Below are 22247 nucleotides of genomic sequence, written 5' to 3'. Positions count from 1 at the left end.
ATAAATATCAAGCCAACACTTATCACAATATTTTCTTATTCAACCTGATTAAGACCATCTTGGGCTCCAAGGCAGCCCTAGTAACCGACTCCTCGATCCTCCGTCCTGCCTTCACACAGTGCTGGAGGTCTCAAAAAGACATTTTCATGGCAACATATTGAATTCTGCTAGATCACATACAAGATAAAAGTTTCTGCCCTCCTACATCTATCACTGTGTACTAAATAGCTCATCTCTTGTAATCCATTAATACAATATCCTGCTACTTTGCTATATAACAAATCATGCATATAATTGAGTTAAAAAAATATAACTGAAAAGATGTTCAGCAAACACGTTTGTTCTTACTTTTGGAGAAAGCTGACCTTGCTTAAGTCATCGTGAATCAGTCTGATTCAGTTGAGAAGCCAGAGCTTGATTGATTGACTGAGTAACAGAAATGCTTGATATGGACCGCATATTGATTCATTTATACACTGGGGCAGGGCAAATGAGGTGACAACATTCATAACTGACATGTTGTGCTTTATCATTTTAGCATTTTGTCCTATATAAGTGCTGTAGAGTTGTTAGAGGTTATAGCTGTTTAGCTGTTTGTGTGTAGAGAGAAGGAAATACTTTACTGTTTAACAGCTTCAGCGAAAAGTCAGAATGAACAATGTTTTATTTTTACTTTTAATTTAAAAAAAATATTATATTGGGATAGAAGAGACCTTGGAGTAAATTTATCAAGCTGTGGGTTTGAAAAAGTAGAGATGTTGCCTATAGCAACCAATCATATTCTAGTTATCATTTATGTAGTACATTCTACAAAATGACAACTAGAATCTGATTGGTTGCTATAGGCAACATCTCCACTTTTCCAAACACGCAGCTTGATAAATTTACCCCCTTATCTGTGCTCCCTTATGTAGGGAATGGAGGGATCGGAAATGTAGCCAAAACGAGGTAATAGGAGACCCCTAGACCTAAAGTAATTGTACAAAAACAGAAAGAACTCCAAGGTGCAAAAGGTTGTGGAGGTGGCCATGGATGTGTAAGATGATCTAGTATACTAGACAGAAAGTTGTGTATGTGAAGGACGTTTATTTGCATCAACATTTGTATATAGTCAATATATACGCTTATTATACACAAAATGTAAGTACATTCTGTCCAGAACTCCTAAATAAATTTATAATCAAATACAATGCCTATAGATAGTGTCACAGTAATCAAACAGTAATAGGCAAATGAGGAATAATATAGTGAAAGAAAACAAATCAAGATTTTTTTTTTGAATCAAAATCTAAATCAAAATCAAAAAAATGAAAAAGAAATGTAACAAAAACCAGAATACACATACAAAATATACATAAAATATACAAAACACAAAATATTTTGATTTAATGCTAATAAATAATCTGAAAAAAATGCTGGGTAAATATTGCACTGTAAATGGTCCAGTTGTCAGATGTAAATAATGTCTTTAAGGTGTTCCAAAAAGTGAGCACAATGCAGGAAAAAAATAGGAAAAATAGGAAGTTCAAATAGGTGAATTGTATATTTAAGTAAAGTGGGACTGATATCCCAAATTGTTGAATAAGAAATGTGATGGCAGTATGATAAACTGAACACTTGCTTAGGCTCCAATAGGCACAAACTAGCTTCATGTCTCGCTTCAAATAAATATTTGTAAAAGCTCTGCAAAGTTAGACGAGCTTGTGCCGACTGTAAGTATTCAGCTACTGAGAGCCGCAGTGTATATGCTACTTGTTTTATTCTCACACTAAAAGCTATGTATTACTCCAAAGGTGTTCATAGATGTTCATAAATGGCAATAAATGTCAGGAAAATGTTGCAATATCTATATCCAAGGCATTTCCCCTGTAACAGGCTTCTTCAGGGATGAACTGTTAGTTGTTTAAGCTTTTTTTTTCCTGCATATAGTTTTTCCTTTTCCTATAAAAAATATTTTCCAAACATGTTTCTCTTCTTATGTGTGTGTAATTTATAACTTTGTATTATATGGCAGATACACAAATGTCATTTCTGCAGTGCCCAAATTTCACTCTTTCAAACTCATCAAACACCAGCTTCAGGAAAATTATTCTGTGTCATCTACCAGCACTGTGGGCACTGTGCCCCATTCTTACCATTTAAATATATACACTCAGGATCAGACTTCTAGCGGTGCCTCCCCTTGGCCAATATTTACTGTATTACCCTGTTTACTGCCATGCTGCTGTTCATGTTTATTAATAGTATGGCTTTGGTTTCAATAGCCATTTGTATTTACAGTTAATTGTCAAAGAATACAGTGAAGCATTGTTACTGAACATATATCAAGACTGGGATTCTGTTGGTGATCATACACAAAAATACACATTTCACCTAGGTATTTAAATATTTAAATCACGTAATTCTGCATACTAAATTTTTCATTAAAAAATAAGTCTAATTACCTTGAAGGGCCTGTAAGCTTCGAGTCTGTACGACAATGCAGAGCTGCAGGACAAGCTGTGGAGCGCTTTCCAGAAATGTGGCCAGCAAATGCAGCATACTCACATCTGCAAACTCGTAGACCATCTTCCAATAAAATCTCCATCTGTCGTTCTCTCCACTTCGCCTGCTGCGAATCCCCAAGTATATGGTATGGAAATACCTGAAACCATGACGAAAATACATTTGTCATTAATGTACAGAAGGATAACAACATATCACATAGATAGCAACAGCCTGCAAAGTTTGAGACATATAGGAGTCTATTTACTAAGACCGCTACCTTAATGATGTTTCAGCAGTAAGAGGAGTCTTACCACGTGCCAAACCATTCCTGGGACTCTCTGAGCATGCATAAGCTGGCATTCTGGCTTGGCCATGCATACTGGTATTTGGACCGGACTTGGCATTCCAGTTAGAGATTCCATAAATATAAAACTTAAAACAATTTTCCTTTTTTTTAAAAAAAAAAAAAATTCTATTTTTTTTTTTTAATTTTATTTTAATAATAAAACCTATTTTCCTGTTGGTGCTAGCCTTTGCTGGACACAAGCTTTGGCAAATAGGGAGAAGCTCTAAATTCTGCAATTTTTTTTTATTCCACATGAATGCTTAAGACATTACAGCATATTAAAGAAATGTTTACTATTAAACAACTTTAAAAAACATTGCAACATGATTAGTATAATTTGGTGCTCAGTATATATCTGGGGTCAGGAATGTGTGTCATTTCTGTTGTTAGAGGGGCTACACCCAGGAAAGTTCCCCTGTGAGGTTATCCTGAATATAAAACAGACATCTGGAAAATACAGCCCTGAATTTCTTATCTCGCTAGCACTGCTGCTTCAAGCTTATTTCCAGCTGAGACTGGAATTGCTTTTCAACTGGTTTTGAAATACGTTTGATGATCACAGTGACATGTTAGCAACCAGCATTGCTGCCTTTACTAAATCTAGCTCTTGTCTACATACTTCCACCTAGGCTTACTAGTGTCCTGTGGAAAACAAAGCATGGAGGCCTCTTGGCATCTGACCAGTGAATCTCAGTGCCATATTGTGACATCCTATTTCATACACTGATAAGTGAAATTACCCTGCGCTCAGCGAACCTGCTCATTTATAGAGCTGAAAATTATGATGGGCCTATAACACATCTTATTAATTAATTCTAATATATAAAAGAGAAAATTTGTCCTTCTGTCCTTCTGTCTGTCTTTCTATACAAATCCACATTTTTCAAGGGAAGATCATGAAATTTTGCATACGAGTGTATTAAAACATGACAGAGGCAACTAAAAAATTTGAAATTGAAATTCATTACGAGGAGGGGGTGGCGAGGGGGGTAACACCTAAAAATCATCGAAAACGACCATAACTCTGGAATGTCTGGAACAATTTACACCAAACCTGGTACACATATGACTTACAGTCTGACAACAAATATTGTGGGGGCAAGACACCCCTAGCACTCCTAAGGGTGGGGGTGGCGAGGGGGGTAACACCTAAAAATCATCGAAAACGACCATAACTCTGGAATGTCTGGAACAATTTACACCAAACCTGGTACACATATGACTTACAGTCTGACAACAAATATTGTGGGGGCAAGACACCCCTAGCACTCCTAAGGGTGGGGGTGGCGAGGGGGGTAACACCTAAAAATCATCGAAAACGACCATAACTCTGGAATGTCTGGAACAATTTACACCAAACCTGGTACACATATGACTTACAGTCTGACAACAAATATTGTGGGGGCAAGACACCCCTAGCACTCCTAAGGGTGGGGGTGGCGAGGGGGGGTAACACCTAAAAATCATCGAAAACGACCATAACTCTGGAATGTCTGGAACAATTTACACCAAGTCTGGTACACATATGACTTACAGTCTGACAACAAATATTGTGGGGGCAAGACACCCCTAGCACTCCTAAGGGTGGGGGTGGCGAGGGGGGTAACACCTAAAAATCATCAAAAACGACCATAACTCTGGAATGTCTGGAACAATTTACACCAAACCTGGTACACATATGACTTACAGTCTGACATTAAATATTGTGGTGGCCCCAAAAACAAGGAAAGGCCTATATACTGCTGTTCTTCTATCTTTCTATACAAATCCACAGTTTTCAACACTGCGGAGGATCTCGGGTAATTCGGGCCACGGCGGAAAAATAAGAGGAAGCGGCTGTGACAGCGTCACCATGAGAACAGCAGCCCCAACAAAAGCTGAGGCCACTGCTGCTCATCACTGCACATTACACATATAACTATCTAACCTCATGGCATACAGGAAGTTGATGCCACGTCACCATGGCAACAGTGGCTCTAGCTGAGGCCTGGAAACTGCTGTCCTTCTGTCTTCCTATGTATTTTTCTTTTCTTTTACAAATGTGTTAGCAGTTGTGCACATATTATCTTCCTTAATATTTTATTGTTCTTTCCTGGTACGCATGAACTTGAAATAATAAAATGCCACGAAAGAAAAGAAAATGAAGAAACGAGAAATGAGAAATATAGTTTATCAAGCTGTTTTGAAGTAATTGTTTATCGGTTCGTTCCATCATATACAGTTCAAATACAGTTTTACATTTTCACTTTTCACCTTCTACTGGTCCAATTTTAACATGATATTTACATGTATGTTTAATATTTCGATTGATTTTTGTAAATAAACATTCTTTAAATCCCGGGCAACGCCGGGTATTCTGCTAGTCATAGATAAAATCCCTACAACATTGAATTTGTTTTCTGCACCAAGACCAATATAATGTTATCTAGGAAGTGGTCCAATCTGCTTTGCTTTTCATAAGCCGATGTTTGCAATGCCAAAGCTTTCTTTTCTTAGGAGCTAATTTGTCCCACAAATTGGTGGCCAGATTTGCTGTTGTCAGCTAACGTGCTAATGCAACTTTTTCCTCTGACAGAAATCAACTTCACACTCTCACCCCAAAAACCTTTATTAATTGTACAGATTACGAAGAGCAACCTAGTCATATAAAAATCATATCAACATTGCATTCTTCACAGATTTTTGGAACAAAGAGAAAGTCCACCAGCCCAAGTTTATAGGTATCTACTAAAAGCCATGCTCATTAGAGCAACCAGGAATCCCATCCATCCTGGCTAAGACTACCCGGGTAGTATTAGATCAATCAACAAGACTTAGAACATGCAGCAAACTCACCAACCCAAGACCCTTAGCCCATCCAGTGCACCCACTACACCCAAACTTCATAGAACACGGAAAACATCCAAGTTCATCAGAAGAGGATTATCTCAACTTAATTAGAAAACATAGGAAGTGGCCTAGTGGTTAGCACTTCTGCCTCACAGCACTGGGGTCATGAGTTCAATTCCCGACCATGGCCTTATCTGTGTGGAGTTTGTATGTTCTCCCTGTGTTTGCGTGGGTTTCCTCCAGGTGCTCAGGCTTCCTCCCACGCTCCAAAAAACATACTGGTAGGTTAATTGGCTGCTATCAATATTGACCCTAGTCTGTCCCTCTCTGTCTGTGAGTGGGTGTCTATATTAGGGAATTTAGACTGTAAGCTCCAATGGGCAGGGACTGATGTAAATGAGTTCTCTGTACAGCGCTGAGGAATTAGTGGTGCTATATAAATAAATGATGATGAAATGATGATGATGATGATGAAGATGATAGGAAGCCTGCTACCCAAAGTTCATTTTACCATAGAGCCAAACTTACCATAAGTATATAATTAATTGAAAAGTATCCCTGTGAATAATAATGCAATGATTCATTTATTTTATGCTTATTAAAGAGTGAGCATGGACCCAGAGTTTGCAGATTTAAAACATTATTTAAAAATAAAATGCCAAGTAATTATACATCTTCTGACTACTGTAATTGACTAATATAGTGTTCAATAAAAATTACTATTATTACTATACTGCAATAATATAACTAAATTGATTCAAATTACTTTTTATCCCAATTTCTGCTAAATAAAATAAATTATTGGCACTAGTGTAACACATACATCAAATAATTGATAGATCCTATTAATGCATTGCACTGTAAATACAATCCAGGATGTGCAATTTCCAAGAAACAAGAGTAATGTGAAACAAAAAGCTGAGGATTCATTTGATATTCTTCAAGAGAAAAATATCTAAAAGTAGAACTGTAAAGATTTGAGACAAATGTTCCCTGGAGCACATGCCTAAAAGGTTAAACTTATTATTCAGCGAGTTTCAGAACTCATTCAGTTGTGCTTGAGGTGATGTGTTTTCATATCTTGTTTAAAGGTATAGAATAAATGCTTACAAAACACAATGAGAAATAATAAACACAAAATAATAAACATGAAGTAGTAAACAAAGTGACTTTGTATCTAAATCTGGCATTTTATTATCTTGATGAGGATTAAACATAAAATATAATTACCATTATATAAATACAACCTGGTTGTTGTATCGGTGGATGGTCTCTAAAACAGTGACATTAATAAATTGTTTTCTGAATAACAGCAATGTATAAAACTATTCTGAAAAATGATTTGCTATGAATAGATTGTGAGCATGATATGAAATCTTGCTAAACTGATCAAGCGTTTGGGCGTTATTTATTAAGCACTGGACTTGTTTCATAGACTAATGCTATGTATTACTGAGAAGAAGACTATAATTGAAATAATTGGAGTGTTTATAAATCTCTATTTATTCATCACTCTGTATTAGGCTGCAATGTTAGGGGGAGCTCTTTTTCTAACTGAGCAGGCAGAGTCTGAATGACAGATTTGCTCTGTTGAAATAAACTGCATGGATTTAATTCATACATAGGGACAAGGACAGTGATGTCAGAGCAACTTACCTGACAAGACGTTTAGTTTTTTAACTGACATCAGGTTGCATTAAGACACTATTCTAAAGAGGTGTATTGGCTCAGTTGTCTCTGGCAGTACATTTTGGGGTGCAGCAATAGGAATGAAATTAAAGTAAGAAAATGCTAATTAAAATTAAGTTAGTGCCATTTACCTTGTTTGTGGATGTAATTAGATTTAAAAATACACTAGTTGTAAATTCCAGCAGACTAGCTAGGGACACCATTGGTGGAGAAGTAATATTAAACTTTACATTTTAACAGAGCTGTAGTAAGATATAAGGGTGACATTGTCACTGGTTCATATCTGAACATTTCCATTTTGGGTTTTTATAGTCTCTGAAGTAAAAATATATAATGTATTATGTAAAGATAAATTAGTGCACATGTTGAAATAGTTCAAAAGTAGAACTGTTCACAACCAGCTAAGAATGGAAACAAACATTTTATTTTTGTAAACTCTATTACAGGACAATACCATACATTTAAAGGCATAAAAGACACACAATACATTTTCAGGGTTAGGATAACACATTAAATAATGCTTCATTAATTAGTCATCGTTTGTGATTTGACTACAAGTTAATTCTCATAAATACATTTTCAGTTATCACTTTCCATTATCAACTCTGAAGCAATCAAATGATTAAATATCACTTATCCTAACACAGACCCCTAAAGTATTCCACCGAGACCCCATCTTTTTTATGAACACACTTGATTTACCACAACCTTCTTGCTCTCCTAAGGTTCAATCAATGGAATGTGTTTCAGCAACCCCATTCCAGATATTGTAAAGTGTCAATCAGTCTTCTATGGAGACAGTATCAATGCTCTTAATGGAATCTCTATACAGTACACTTACACAGTGATCTCAACTCTGAGCTCATCAAGAGCTCATACAATTAGTTTTCATGATCTCCCTGGAGGAAACCCCAGCTGCAATTTTAAGATGTAGATCGTAAATTTTGCAACATCATTGAGTGGGATGTTTTCCAAATCCTTATTAAAACATGTGGGGATATTTACTACATGTATAGACCCTTTTCAAAATAATAACATAGAAATATATATATATATATATACACAAGTTAACCCGTGCATGATTCTCATGCATTCTAGTCAAATCAAGCTACTGAAGGTGTTAAAAAGGTTCTTGTCATGCATTTGGGGCTAGGCCAGGCCTCCTCAGGGGAAGAGCGTTACTTCCTGACGTAAGCGCCCTTTTTTAACGTGGCTTTGTCCACATGTCACCACCTCATCATTCTTCTCCATCACCTCATCCTTCATCTTCATCGCCACATCCTTAATCTCCATCGTCTTACTGTTCTAAAACCTCTCGATACACAACGTTTTTGCTAAACACCTTATCGCTGTGCTCAATCAGTCTTCCTTGAAGGGCAGTATTCATAACCTGCACTTTCACATCACTGCTTCTCCGTACTTGTGAAAATGCGACATACAATTGTCCATGACCAAACACAGGCTCTGTTAAATAAATACCCACACGGTCAAGAGTTTGAGCCCTCAACTGGTAAATTTAGCCTTTACTACCCCTCCCACGGGGGGAAGGGGGGATGATGGAAGTTAACTGACTTCACTATTCTAATTTTTTTGTCAAATAATGTCAGTATACCAAATTTCAGGTCAATTGGATGAGCCCTTTCTGAGAAAATAGTTTTTTACACACACACACACACACACACACACACACACTAACACACGCCGCTAGGCTTATATATATTAGATATATTTATTTGTTTGTAAGGTTTATTTACCGCTGAATTTAATATGTGGACATAAATGAATCTGCATCCAAAACTTTTTGCACATTTACTTTGATTGTAATAACATGGTGCCAAGAAGTAGCTAAATATTACAAAGATGGGGGTTCAAGACTGAAAACATGGTTTTATAATAAATAGATTTCTTAGGTAACATTTTTTCACGTATGTAGATTCACCAGTTGGAAAATTACTTTTACAGCTTCTCATAATATATATTTTAAAGGGACACTAATAGTAATTTTTAAAATTTTCTGATGATTTTGTCTAATGGGAATATATAGGGGTGAGTATGTAAAACAATATTGTTATTATTTAAAGTTACCTAGTTTCTACGAAGGCTGCAGAGTTCACAATTTAGTAAATCTGCGTTTCTTTCTCTTTTTCCCATAATCCTTTTGCCTCCTATTAGAGCTCTCTTCAGTTATGAAAGCTGTCTCACAATACAACAGCTTAGGGACGTAAATTGGTGGCAATGAATATGTGTGATATCATTTGGGGTAGAGTACGATTCACTGAGGATGTGGCCATTTCTGGAAAGGACCCACAAGAGGTAGCAGACAAAGGGCTAGATTTACTATGCTGCGAGTTTGAAAAAGTGGGAATGTTGCCTATAGCAACCAATCAGATTCTAGCTGTCAAATATTTCCCATATGTCCAGCTATACTCAGTATAGGGACCACACCCACCTAGATTATATGATTAACTTGAGTGTCGCTTGTTTAAATACATAACAGTAAGGATGAAACACAGTAAGAAAAATCTGTATAAAATTGATGTAAGATTTTGTTCTGAAAAGGTGTCTTTTAGTTTCCTCTTATTCATCAATGTGTTTGTCATTGTTGGTGCCATATATAAGTTACTGGCTAATATGTTGCTGTACATTTATTTGAGTACATTAACTCCAATTCTTACTCTTATATTCGGTTAATTTTACTTTCATACAAGTCTATTTTACATATTCCATGGACCATAAAAGGCTGGTTTTACACCAAAACCCAGGTATCTTTTTATCTAGCATGAAGCTGGCTGTGTACTTTCTTACAATCCAATTTGATCAAAGGACAGCTCACTTGGGCAAAACAAACCTGACTACTTGACATTAATTTACAATAGCTGTCATTGTACATAAAATACAAAACCAAAGTGTCACTTTTATATACGTACTTGATGTCATGTCCAATATTCTTTCACTGAAAATGGTAAGGGTGGAAAAGAGAATTTCTGAATTTTATTTTATTAATAACCTTACCGTTCTTTTTAGAAAAATAACCTTTTTGCTTAAACTGTTTGCAACATAGTAATATTGATAATCAGCCCTAGATTATGCAATTAATTATAATTAGTTCTTAGGTTTCCCAAGAAACGTTCATGATTATGACTAACTTTTATTTTTGTAGACAGGGACATGGTGTTGTAAAAAAAAAACCTTTTTACAACAGGAATATTGCTGGATTAGGACTCTGGACACAACCTCTCCCAGGGGATTGAATGACACTTTGAATATCACTACTGTCCTATAATTAAATTGTTTATAGGAACTAGTGGTCGAAGTTGAAATCTAGAAGTGGTGGTATGGAAAATGTAAGTGAATGTAATGTGATAGTTTTACAAGGTAGATAGTAAGAGAAGTGGCGGTATAGCATACCACCGCATGCTAGCCCACTTCGACCACTGGGCATAACTATAGGGGGTGCAGCTGAGGGGCCTGTTATTGCTTCCACCCATGATGCTTTGGTTCCCTATTCCCTTCTATGGCACTTGCCAACACTGATATATGGAGCTCCGGGAGATGCCGGATAGGGAGACTGGTGGGAGAGCGGGAAAAGTCAATCACCCTCAATTCCCCCCCCCCCCCCCCCGCGGTGAAAACAACTTTTTGACACGGGAGTCGGGACCAAAATAACGCGATCCACTGCAACTTGGTTTATTGAGGCTTCCATACATACACTTCACTATTAAGTGGGCAAGAGGCGGGAGAATTGCCTACTCTCCCGGGAGTCCGGGAGTCCTACCGGACATTTCATGAGTCTCCCAGACATTCCGGGAGAGTTGACAAGTATGTTCTATGGTGTCTGCTGTCAGCAGGGAGCTTAATGAGTTCCCTGCTATTTGAACGCTTACACTGCAGGGGATTTGAAGCCAAAGAGTGCCATGCACAGGAGTTAACACTCAAGGACTCCAGAATGACATTCTGGTCAGAGCAGGAAGAGCAGAGCAGAGCGCAGCAGAGAAAAAGGATGTGGGAAAAGGAGGGGAGAAGCCCGATAAAAATGTTGCTATGGGGCCACCAAATTCTAGTTACACATCTGCATATAGGTGTTTCTTGATTTAATCAACCCATGTTTTGTATACAATGGTTCTTCAGATTATAAATTCCCATATGAGTTTCATTTTCTATCTTTTTTGGAGTTTGGGGTTTAGTGTATATTTATTTTTTAAGAAAAAATTCTTGAAACTTGACTCTAAACCTCTTACATACTGCCGTACGAATATGTTTACACCGTTTGGCAAATGTAAGTATTTTCATGAGACATGTCTAATGAATGTTGTATGTCCCTATTTGTGATTCTTTCACTACAATTTGTTACCAAACACAATTTATTAACTTTTATCCACATTTCATTATGTTCACTTACATATACCATTTTTGTAATGTAATGTTTCATGAATATTAATTTTCACTTTTATATTTTAATCACTCACACATACGAAATCCCATACATATATTTTTAGTAAAATAAATTATATTTTAAGTTTTGTAAGTTACAATATAAATTGTCATGCCTCTCCCTGTCCATGCTCTGGGGCCACCATCAGATATATTCTACCTTTTCCTATTACCATTGCTGTATAACAAAGATAATATTGCTCTGCACTAGAGCTGAATTATATATAGGCAAACATTATTGTAGCTCATTGGCCATAATGTTCCATAAATTCGACCCAGTGTCGGAAAAGTCCTCCTGAAAAAAAAGAGCTTTCAATGTGAAAAACCAGTTGGGTTCGAGCTCTTTTTTGGTCGCCACTTTGCTACGTTTTCATATTTTTTCATACTAGAGAACATATATATTTAACTCTTTGCTCTTCAGTGCCTTGTGTGGGGAAGGGGCTCTTCTATGATAGTGCAGCATTCCCACTATTTAGCCTCTATGTTAAGGACTTAGTCCAATGATATACTTATATGTAACAAGTACATTAATGCTTTTATGACAGTCTAATTGTTTGTGAAATCCACTAATTTTTACATGTGTTTTGTACTGTACTTAAAATAAAATTAATTCTTATAAAGTTTATTGAACTGGCAATTTTTTATTGTGCTTTATAAAGGGATATTTTTCTCTGCGAGGGTTTATTGTCTTCACACTACTTATTTAATTAGTAAAGAGATCTGCAGAGAATTGCCTTATTCCAACTATCTTTTGAAACACCACAAATAGCCCCAAACCAGATGTATTAGTCAGTCTGATTATCTGCAGATTAACATAAAATCTAATTTTTTAAAAAAAACATTCCCAAATGATAATAATTTTATTTGCAAAGTATTATTTATAACTCTTCTGATGACAATAGAGCGTATATGCAAAGGTTACATCCTCCCAGACAACCTGAACAAGGCCCATCCAGAAGAGAGGATCTCCTGCTTGGATCGCTAGATGTTTCGGGTCCAGCTGAATCGTCTAATCCAGTGGATACCAAACTTTCTCACTTTGAGGCACCCCTGGGGTCTCAATAATTTTTTCAAGGCACCCCTAAGCCAAAATAATTACCAAGTAGCCCCCACCTTGCTTACCACCGGCCCTGGCTGCGGCACCCCTGTGAGATCGCCGTGGCACCCTAGGGAGCTGTGGCACACAGTTTGAGAACCACTGGTCTAATCCATAGAATGTAAGGAAGGTACATTTTATTTTAGGTTAACTTATTCCACCTAAAACTATTTTACATTTGGGTTGAGTAAGCCTTTAAGATGCTGCTGACCTGTTTGATGAACTGTATCAGTTTTGCTTGAAGAGGTTGTCGTCTGAGACCACACTCCTTCCTTCCCTATTCACTACAATGAAAGTTGTCTGCAGACAAAACTAATGTTACTTCTTACATAGTTGCAACTTTCTATAAAACAGTTAACTCTTCAGTGCTACATGGAAGCTGATAAATATTATTTCAACATAATGGAGCAGAAACAATAAGAAACTTTAGTAATCATATTATCAATTGAGGGATATGAAATAAAACAAATAAATAGGTTGTCATATCTCAACAGTGTGAATAGCAGAACTTGACAACATCAGTATAAACCAGGTGTCTTAACTGGGGTCTCTCTGCTATTTTATATTATTACTTTTGAGTAGTGAATCCATACATTACACATTGGGAACGGAGATGACGTAGGGACCATTGCTGCTTGCTAGGTCAAAGTTAAAATGTGCCTGTGAAAGAATGGACGAGACACCAAAAACTGAGCTCTGTTGGGCACTCATGGTCATGTGGGAACAAACTGTGTGTTGTTCCTGGTTCTGCCACTGAAATCAATGGTCATTTGGCCAACTGGGTTCCCTATATGAGCTACAGGCAGTCAACATGCACTGAACATACTGTATGTAACCATCACAATGTCACCCATCTGCATTATAGAACAATTACACAATCAGTAAATCCTTTACAACTTCTCATTTGTCCCTGTTTTAGAATTTACCATAATTGCCAAAACCTCAGCACAAAGTGAAGATTATTTTATCACGGCCGGCACACTCTAACAGATATAAAGCTTTCCAAGAACCCAATAATAAATGACATTACTACTAAGTATATAAGAATATATTACAGTATTTAAACTATATTTGCAATATATAGTAAGAAAATCTACTGAGAACTGTATATAAGCAAAAATATACATTCACACTGAACAAGCACGACATCAATGAGTAAAAGGGGTTGTTACTTTTAGACTTGTCCCCCCATACTAATATCTGTATCCCCTCCCATACTAATATCTGTAGCCCCTCCCATACAGAAGCTGACAGCTGGCTGATATTGCAGCTCATGATGCTGGTGGACTCCATCCATCCAGTCTTCTTCAATAAAGCAACACAGACTTCTGAATCCTACAAGCCGCAAAATGAGCAAGCTGCAGCTCTATCCGTTTCCTGGCTTTAGATATTAGGGAGGTTCATTACTTGCTACATAGAGGAACAATTAATTCAGTATAGGGGTATTGCGCAAAAGGGGACAACTGTGTTAAAGGAACAATTTTACACAAAACAGAAAAGTCTCTTTGTACTCTTGTACTAAGATCCCACTAACCCTTTTTTCCCCCCAAAATATTTCTACTTTTAAGTTAGTTATATGCATCTTGCTGGATAGAAACTTGCACAAATATCCATCTAATCTGTTCATCTCATATTTTAAAACTATTGTAGAGATATTTCATTCTCTTTACAGTATTCCGTACCTTGATTATGATTACACGATGCATCAAGTGTATTAATGTGATTTTTTTTTTGTTGCTTTGTGATACTTGTACTAATTTGTTGCTTATGGTCATTTATATCTAGAAATCTCTCAAAGTATTTGGCTGTAAGAACTGTTTTAGTAATAAGGAGACATGTACCAAGGACAGAGCCCTACTGCAAAGAGCTTACGAGTCTGCTTTCTTGAGCTACTGTGCCTTTTATATGGTGACATAATATAAGTGTTCAGATCATGAAGACTATAAAAGAACCTGGAAACATGAGTGCATTTCTTCCTGGAAGATTACTGTCAGTTTATGCAGCTAATAACTCTGTAAATCAAGGCCCGTCATTAAGCACTAACATCACATTGATCATCACATATCTGAAATAGCTGTAATACAAACTCATGGACCAGTATAAAGGGTTGTGAAAGGGAATTGTGCAAGTTCTCCATTAGGTGAAGCTGCTATTTCACCTCACCAGCTTTCTATCTTACCTTTCTCTATCAGAGTCATCTTAGGGCAGCACTCTTTATGGGACAGCATATAAATAGTATTATAAGCTTTCGAGCAGGGTTCTCTTACCTCTCTGTCTGTATGTATTACCCAGTATTGTCTTATTAATGTTTGTTCCCAATTGTAAAGCGCTATGGAATTTGCTGGCGCTATATAAATAAATGTTGATGATGATGATGATGATGATGATGATGATTCACTTTAGGTTTTTTTTTCCTTCTGATTTTCTTTTTATTCTACTTGATCGATAGCACCTAAACATTGTTCCCAAAAAATAATTTAGGAGAGGGTATAAGTTAGAGGGAAAGGTGTTTGCTTGATGCAAATCTAGTCATCAAGTTCCACTTACATTTTTTAAGGCAGCATCAGCTGTAATTATGGTCTTGCTTTGAGATCAGGGGCAAATGCAGGATTTGTAGAGGGGGGTTTCCACACCATGACACCAGTGGGTGTGGGCAGCATGCATGGGGGCGTGGCTATAATTTTAGACAGTGCTTGGCTGCTCTCTAACTCTTCCTATCCCCATAATATACATGGGCAATGCTGTGTGCACTACTGTTAGGTGCACACAGCTCTCCCTTTTCAAGCAGAGCTGTGTGAAGCGGGGACAAGGCAGGGTCCAGCCACCTCAATTATACAGTGCCCCAGGCTTGGAGGGGGGTTTCCAGGCACTAGGAACCCCCCCCCCCCCTCGGTTTGCGTGTGCTCATTACAAAAACATATTTTTTTTTTTTAAATGGTTGTGGTGAGAAAAAAAAGCCACATCTAGATAGCCAGATTAAGTGAGCGCTTAGTTTAACAATATTTTAGACAGCTAAAATTGTATGCAATACCAGGACGGGGGTGAAAGAGGCAGATGCCATGGGCTCAACAGGACTTGTGTGTGCATTATAAATAATGAACACATTTTACAGCATGTTAGTAGTCATAATAGGGTAATTTACAATGTTACTATGCAATGCATACAAATAAGTGGGATGGGCATCATCTTATAGCAAGTCCAGAAAATAGCCAGAGCCAATGAGGATAATCATCTGTAAGCCACAGGTCAAACAAAGGAAGGTACAGAGACAAGCTCAATAAACTGCCAATGTGCTGCTCACAAGAAGTTGTCTATATAGACCTAACATTTTGATAATAAGCATCAGGTGCTGCCAACTCATTGCCAGCAGCTGGTCATTCCCTGAAGTTGTTCTGCACAGATGAATGGATACTGACAAGGGTACAGTAGATTGATAACGGAGCCTGTGGCTCACTGGCCCGAGGCTGCATTGCTGCAATTCAAATTTTGTAATTTGAACCCAGCGGCACCAAATCTCTCCTGGTCATTGGTGGTGTCTGGTGGCACAAAAAAACCTGTGTCTGCAGCCACACCATGCTAGAAAAGAGGCGCTATGTTAAACAGTCATCTCTACGTGCTAACAGCGAGGCTTTCAGGGCATTTCAGACTCACAAGCAGGACAAGCCAGGAACTGTGGTAGCACAGAGCTTGGAAAAGGTGTTTCAGAAATAATCTAAAATATATTTTCATTTATATAGGATAGCAATTAACCAGTATCTAACCAGAATTGATGAACAGATTTTTGGCCTTAGGATATTAGTTTATGTCATTATTTCCACTTAGAGATTTTGATTAATGAGATCCAAGTGTCTATTTTTTTTAGTACCCAAGAAATTACAATGTACAGTAAATGAAAAACTATGTTTCAAATGAGTTGAAAAAAATATAGCTGTGTGTAACATTACAAGAGGTGTAAGAGTGAGTGCCCTAGGGTGATAGAGAGAGAGAGGGACCTGAGATAGAGAGAGAGAGAGAGAGAGAGGGACCTGAGATAGAGAGAGAGAGAGAGAGGGACCTGAGATAGAGAGAGAGAGAGAGAGAGAGGGACCTGAGATAGAGAGAGAGAGAGAGAGAGAGAGAGAGGGACCTGAGATAGAGAGAGAGAGAGAGGGACCTGAGAGAGAGAGAGAGAGAGAGAGAGAGGGACCTGAGAGAGAGAGAGAGAGAGAGAGAGAGAGGGACCTGAGAGAGAGAGAGAGAGAGAGAGAGAGGGACCTGAGAGAGAGAGAGAGAGAGAGGGACCTGAGAGAGAGAGAGAGAGAGAGAGAGAGAGGGACCTGAGATAGAGAGAGAGAGAGAGAGAGAGAGAGGGACCTGAGATAGAGAGAGAGAGAGAGAGGGACCTGAGATAGAGAGAGAGAGAGAGAGAGAGAGAGAGGGACCTGAGATAGAGAGAGAGAGAGAGAGAGGGACCTGAGATAGAGAGAGAGAGAGAGAGAGAGAGAGAGAGAGAGGACCTGAGATAGAGAGAGAGAGAGAGAGAGGGACCTGAGATAGAGAGAGAGAGAGAGAGAGAGAGAGAGAGAGAGGGACCTGAGATAGAGAGAGAGAGAGGGAGAGAGGGACCTGAGATAGAGAGAGAGAGAGGGAGAGAGGGACCTGAGATAGAGAGAGGGAGGGACCTGAGATAGAGAGAGAGAGGGAGGGACCTGAGATAGAGAGAGAGAGAGGGAGGGACCTGAGATAGAGAGAGAGAGAGGGAGGGACCTGAGATAGAGAGATAGAGAGAGAGAGAGAGGGACCTGAGATAGAGAGAGAGAGAGAGAGGGACCTGAGATAGAGAGAGAGAGAGAGAGAGAGGGACCTGAGATAGAGAGAGAGAGGGACCTGAGATAGAGAGAGAGGGACCTGAGATAGAGAGAGAGAGAGGGACCTGAGATAGAGAGAGAGAGAGGGACCTGAGATATAGAGAGAGAGAGGGACCTGAGATATAGAGAGAGAGAGGGACCTGAGATATATAGAGAGAGAGGGACCTGAGATATATAGAGAGAGAGGGACCTGAGATAGAGAGAGAGAGAGGGACCTGAGATAGAGAGAGAGAGAGGGACCTGAGATAGAGAGAGAGAGGGACCTGAGATAGAGAGAGAGAGAGGGACCTGAGATAGAGAGAGAGAGAGGGACCTGAGATAGAGAGAGAGAGAGGGACCTGAGATATAGAGAGAGAGAGGGACCTGAGATATAGAGAGAGAGAGGGACCTGAGATATATAGAGAGAGAGGGACCTGAGATATATAGAGAGAGAGGGACCTGAGATAGAGAGAGAGAGAGGGACCTGAGATAGAGAGAGAGAGAGAGGGACCTGAGATAGAGAGAGAGAGGGACCTGAGAGAGAGAGGGACCTGAGATAGAGAGAGAGAGGGACCTGAGATAGAGAGAGAGAGAGGGACCTGAGATAGAGAGAGAGAGAGAGGGACCTGCGATATAGAGAGAGGGACCTGAGATATAGAGAGAGAGAGTGACCTGCGATATAGAGAGAGAGAGTGACCTGCGATATAGAGAGAGAGAGTGACCTGCGATAGAGAGAGAGAGGGACCTGAGATATAGAGAGAGAGAGGGACCTGAGATATAGAGAGAGAGAGGGACCTGATATAGAGAGAGAGAGAGGGACCTGAGATAGAGAGAGAGAGAGGGACCTGAGATAGAGAGAGAGAGAGGGACCTGAGATAGAGAGAGAGAGAGGGACCTGAGATAGAGAGAGAGAGAGGGACCTGAGATAGAGAGAGAGAGAGGGACCTGAGATAGAGAGAGAGAGAGAGAGAGAGAGAGACCTGAGATAGAGAGAGAGAGAGAGAGAGAGAGAGAGAGAGGGACCCGAGATAGAGAGAGAGAGAGAGAGAGAGAGACCTGATATAGAGAGAGAGAGAGAGGGGGACCTGAGATATAGAGAGAGAGGGACCTGAGATATAGAGAGAGAGGGACCTGAGATATAGAGAGAGAGAGGGACCTGATATATATATAGAGAGAGAGAGAGAGGGACCTGAGATATATAGAGAGAGAGGGACCTGATATAGAGAGAGAGAGGGACCTGATATAGAGAGAGGTACCTGAGATACAGAGAGAGAGAGAGACCTGATATAGAGAGAGAGTGACCTGAGATATAGAGAGAGAGGGACCTGAGATATATATAGAGAGAGAGAGGGACCTGAGATATATAGAGAGAGAGGGACCTGATATAGAGAGAGAGAGAGCGACCTGATATAGAGAGAAACCTGATAGAGAGAGAGTGACCTGCGATAGAGAGATAGAGAGAAAGAGAGAGAGAGAGAGAGGGACCTGCGATAAAGAGAGAGGGACCTGATATAGAGAGAGAGAGGTACCTGAGATATAGAGAGAGAGAGGTACCTGAGATATATAGAGAGAGAGAGGGACCTGATATATATATATATATATATATATATATATATATATATATAGAGAGAGAGAGAGAGAGAGAGACCTGAGATATATATTTATATATAGAGAGAGAGGGACCTGAGATATATATATATAGAGAGAGAGAGGGACCTGAGATATAGAGAGAGAGAGGGACCTGATATATAGAGAGAGAGATGGACCTGATATAGAGAGAGAGAGATGGACCTGATATAGAGAGACCTGATAGCGAGAGAGACCTGATAGAGAGAGTGACCTGCGATAGAGAGAGAGAGGGACCTGCGATAAAGACAGAGGGACCTGCGATAGAGAGAGAGGGACCTGCGATAGAGGGAGAGAGAGAGAGAGAGAGAGAAACCTGCGATAGAGGGAGAGAGAGAGAGAGAGAAACCTGCGATAGAGAGAGAGAGAGAGACCTGCGATAGATAGAGAGAGAGAGAGACCTGTGATAGATAAAGAGAGACCTGCAATAGAGAGAGAGAGAGAGAGAGAGAGAAAGAGACCTGCAATAGAGAGAGAGGGTTGCAAAGATTGAGAGGAAGATCCCAAGAGTAAATAGATGGAGTATGAGGTCAGGGCACGATGCTGCTGACATGACCTGCATGTGAGTGAAGTGGTTAGAGCATGGATGCTTGCACAGAGAGACACCTGGGGTGATGTTGATACTGCATATATCTGTACCGTACATGAAGCGGAAAACAAGTAAGGGAGAGTCAGAAACAGTGAGCACACTAATACTAAGAATACAGTGTAAACAAAGCAGACAGCAAGGAAAAGAGTGACAATCCCACAATGAAACTACTACAACTTGATTGCTACTATCATATGTTGTGATGACACAATGTATCTGAATGCAGCAGTAAAATCATATATTCCTAATATCAAACCTGCATGTGCAGTGATACCTGCTGGCGAACTTTGACCCACATGATCCTGAGGTGTGAGAGACTGAGCTACAGCCTAAGTGCACTATAATGTAGGAGCAGGGCCGCCAAGAGGAATTTGTGGCCCCAGTACAGCGAGTTTCTGGGCCCCCCTCCATATATGAGCAGGGTAAGGGATGTCCACCAGCAAAGGGGGAGTGGCCACAGTGTTGGAGGTGGGGGGCGCTGCTTTAAATATGACGTGTTATGTATTAAAACGATTTCACCTACCTGTTATTGCAGCTTACATTACAGATGCCCACCAGTCACATTATAGCCCCCCCCAGCCACATTATAGCACCCCTCCAGCCACATTACAGATGCCCACCAGTCACATCATAGCCCCCCTCCAGACACATTATAGCTCCCCTCCAGCCACATAATAGCCCACCCCCCCCTCCAGCCACATAATGACAATCCCCTCCAGCACAGCATACTTACCTAAACTTGGCTGGTACTGCAGCCATCTGACTGAACACTTCCTGCAGAGTGAGCAGTAAAACTCGAAATCTTGCAAGACTTGGAGCTCCTAAGCTTATCCTGCAGGCTGCTGGACAGTGTGTGACTGGGAGCAGCTGTCAGTTCATTCGCTCTCTCCCTCCCCTTAACCCCCGCCCACTTCACACCCACCCACTCCCTCTGCGGGTTCTGGCGCACACGCACTACCCAATGTGGGGAAAATAACAATAAAAAAATGAAAATAAAAATACTGGGCTGCTTCAGGTGGAGGCCTGTGCCCCTAGGCATGCCCAGGTCCCAGTAGTCTGTACCCGCTCCCCCCTCTCTGTGCCCCTGCCTGTGGCTGCTGTATGCATTCAATCTTATAGATTAACCTGGTGGGTTTTCCCAGAGTAGAGAATGCCATTTGCAGTAGAAAGTGTTGTGAGCTCCTTGTGAGATTGGAGACTTCCCCAATGCTTGTGCTAGTGACAACGGACCAATGCAATGCCTGATACAGAGGTGGATGCCTCAGTGTCCACAGAACCTGCCCATGCTGCCAGCATGATTGAGCCGGCACTCTTTTATTAACTTTATCGAGGTCTCCTTCACTTCTTCAGGATCGCTGGGCATTAGCAATAGCACTCAGGTATGGACAGATGCATCTACACTGTAGAATCTTTGCCTCTTTCAAGGATTCATCTGATACTGGAGTGTCCCAGAAGAGTTTGGACGATTAGGCTCCAGAGACTGCAGCCCCATAGATTGTAAGCTTGCGAGCAGGGCCTTCTCACCTCTTTGTCTGTTTTACCCAGTTTGTTTATTAGTTTATTATGCTTGTCATCAATTGTAAAGCGCTACGGAATATGTTGGTGCTATATAAATAAATGATGATGATGATGATGATGATATTCAACAGTTGTATATAGCCCAGAGTCCTGTCCACAGTTTTTTATATCACACTGCCAAAAGGAGGCTTTGTGAAGGACTGAATAATGATCTCCTTCAACCTATGCATTCCATTGTGCAGAGCTACCGGACTCCACTGAGTGTCCACCCTCCACCCAATGTCCCTGGGCAAGGTTAGAAGTAGCTGGTAGAAACTGCAGAGGGACTGTTACCGTTCCATGTGACAGTGGAGTCCTTAGCAGAAGGGAGGTCACCACTGGTGAAATAGTCAGGGACAAACTCAGTGGTTTCTGTGGATACCGGTTCATATTGTAGTGTATTAAATTGCTGTTTTTCACCTATATAGGAAATGGTGCTGACGTATAGAAAAAAAATGTGTGGACTTGACAGTACAGAATATAAAATGGTAGGGGGGGGGGGGGGGAGTGTGAAGAGAAGGAGGGGGAGAATCCTGCACAAATTTAAAATACAAAAACAGCTCTAACTAGGTAGGTACGGCCACTGGTAGTCACTATCATTATAGATGTATGAATCAAAGAGAGCATCTCTGCTCATAACGCAACTATCAGGGTAATTATCTTGTATATGCGGATGAAATCTAAGCAAGCTGGGGAACAATTAGACATATTATATAGGGATAAATTATATTATTGGCCACAATTCTGGAACTGTATTGAGCTGGGATTCCT

At 39.7% G+C, this 22247-nt stretch overlaps 1 protein-coding gene across 1 annotated transcript in view; it reads right to left on the bottom strand.

Moving 5' to 3' along the window:
- Positions 1-22247, bottom strand: part of XKR4 (XK related 4) — a 296773-nt gene that overhangs the window by 91048 nt on the left and 183478 nt on the right. Inside the window, exon 2 of the mRNA XM_075213524.1 lies at positions 2445-2644. Within this exon, the coding sequence (XP_075069625.1) occupies positions 2445-2644 (200 nt within the window). The remainder of the gene's footprint in view (positions 1-2444; positions 2645-22247) is intronic.

The sequence above is a fragment of the Mixophyes fleayi genome, chromosome 5 (assembly GCF_038048845.1).
Source record: "Mixophyes fleayi isolate aMixFle1 chromosome 5, aMixFle1.hap1, whole genome shotgun sequence".
NCBI lineage: Eukaryota > Metazoa > Chordata > Amphibia > Anura > Limnodynastidae > Mixophyes > Mixophyes fleayi.
Note: the sequence above shows the minus strand (reverse complement) of the source record. Positions and strands in the feature narration are given on the sequence as shown.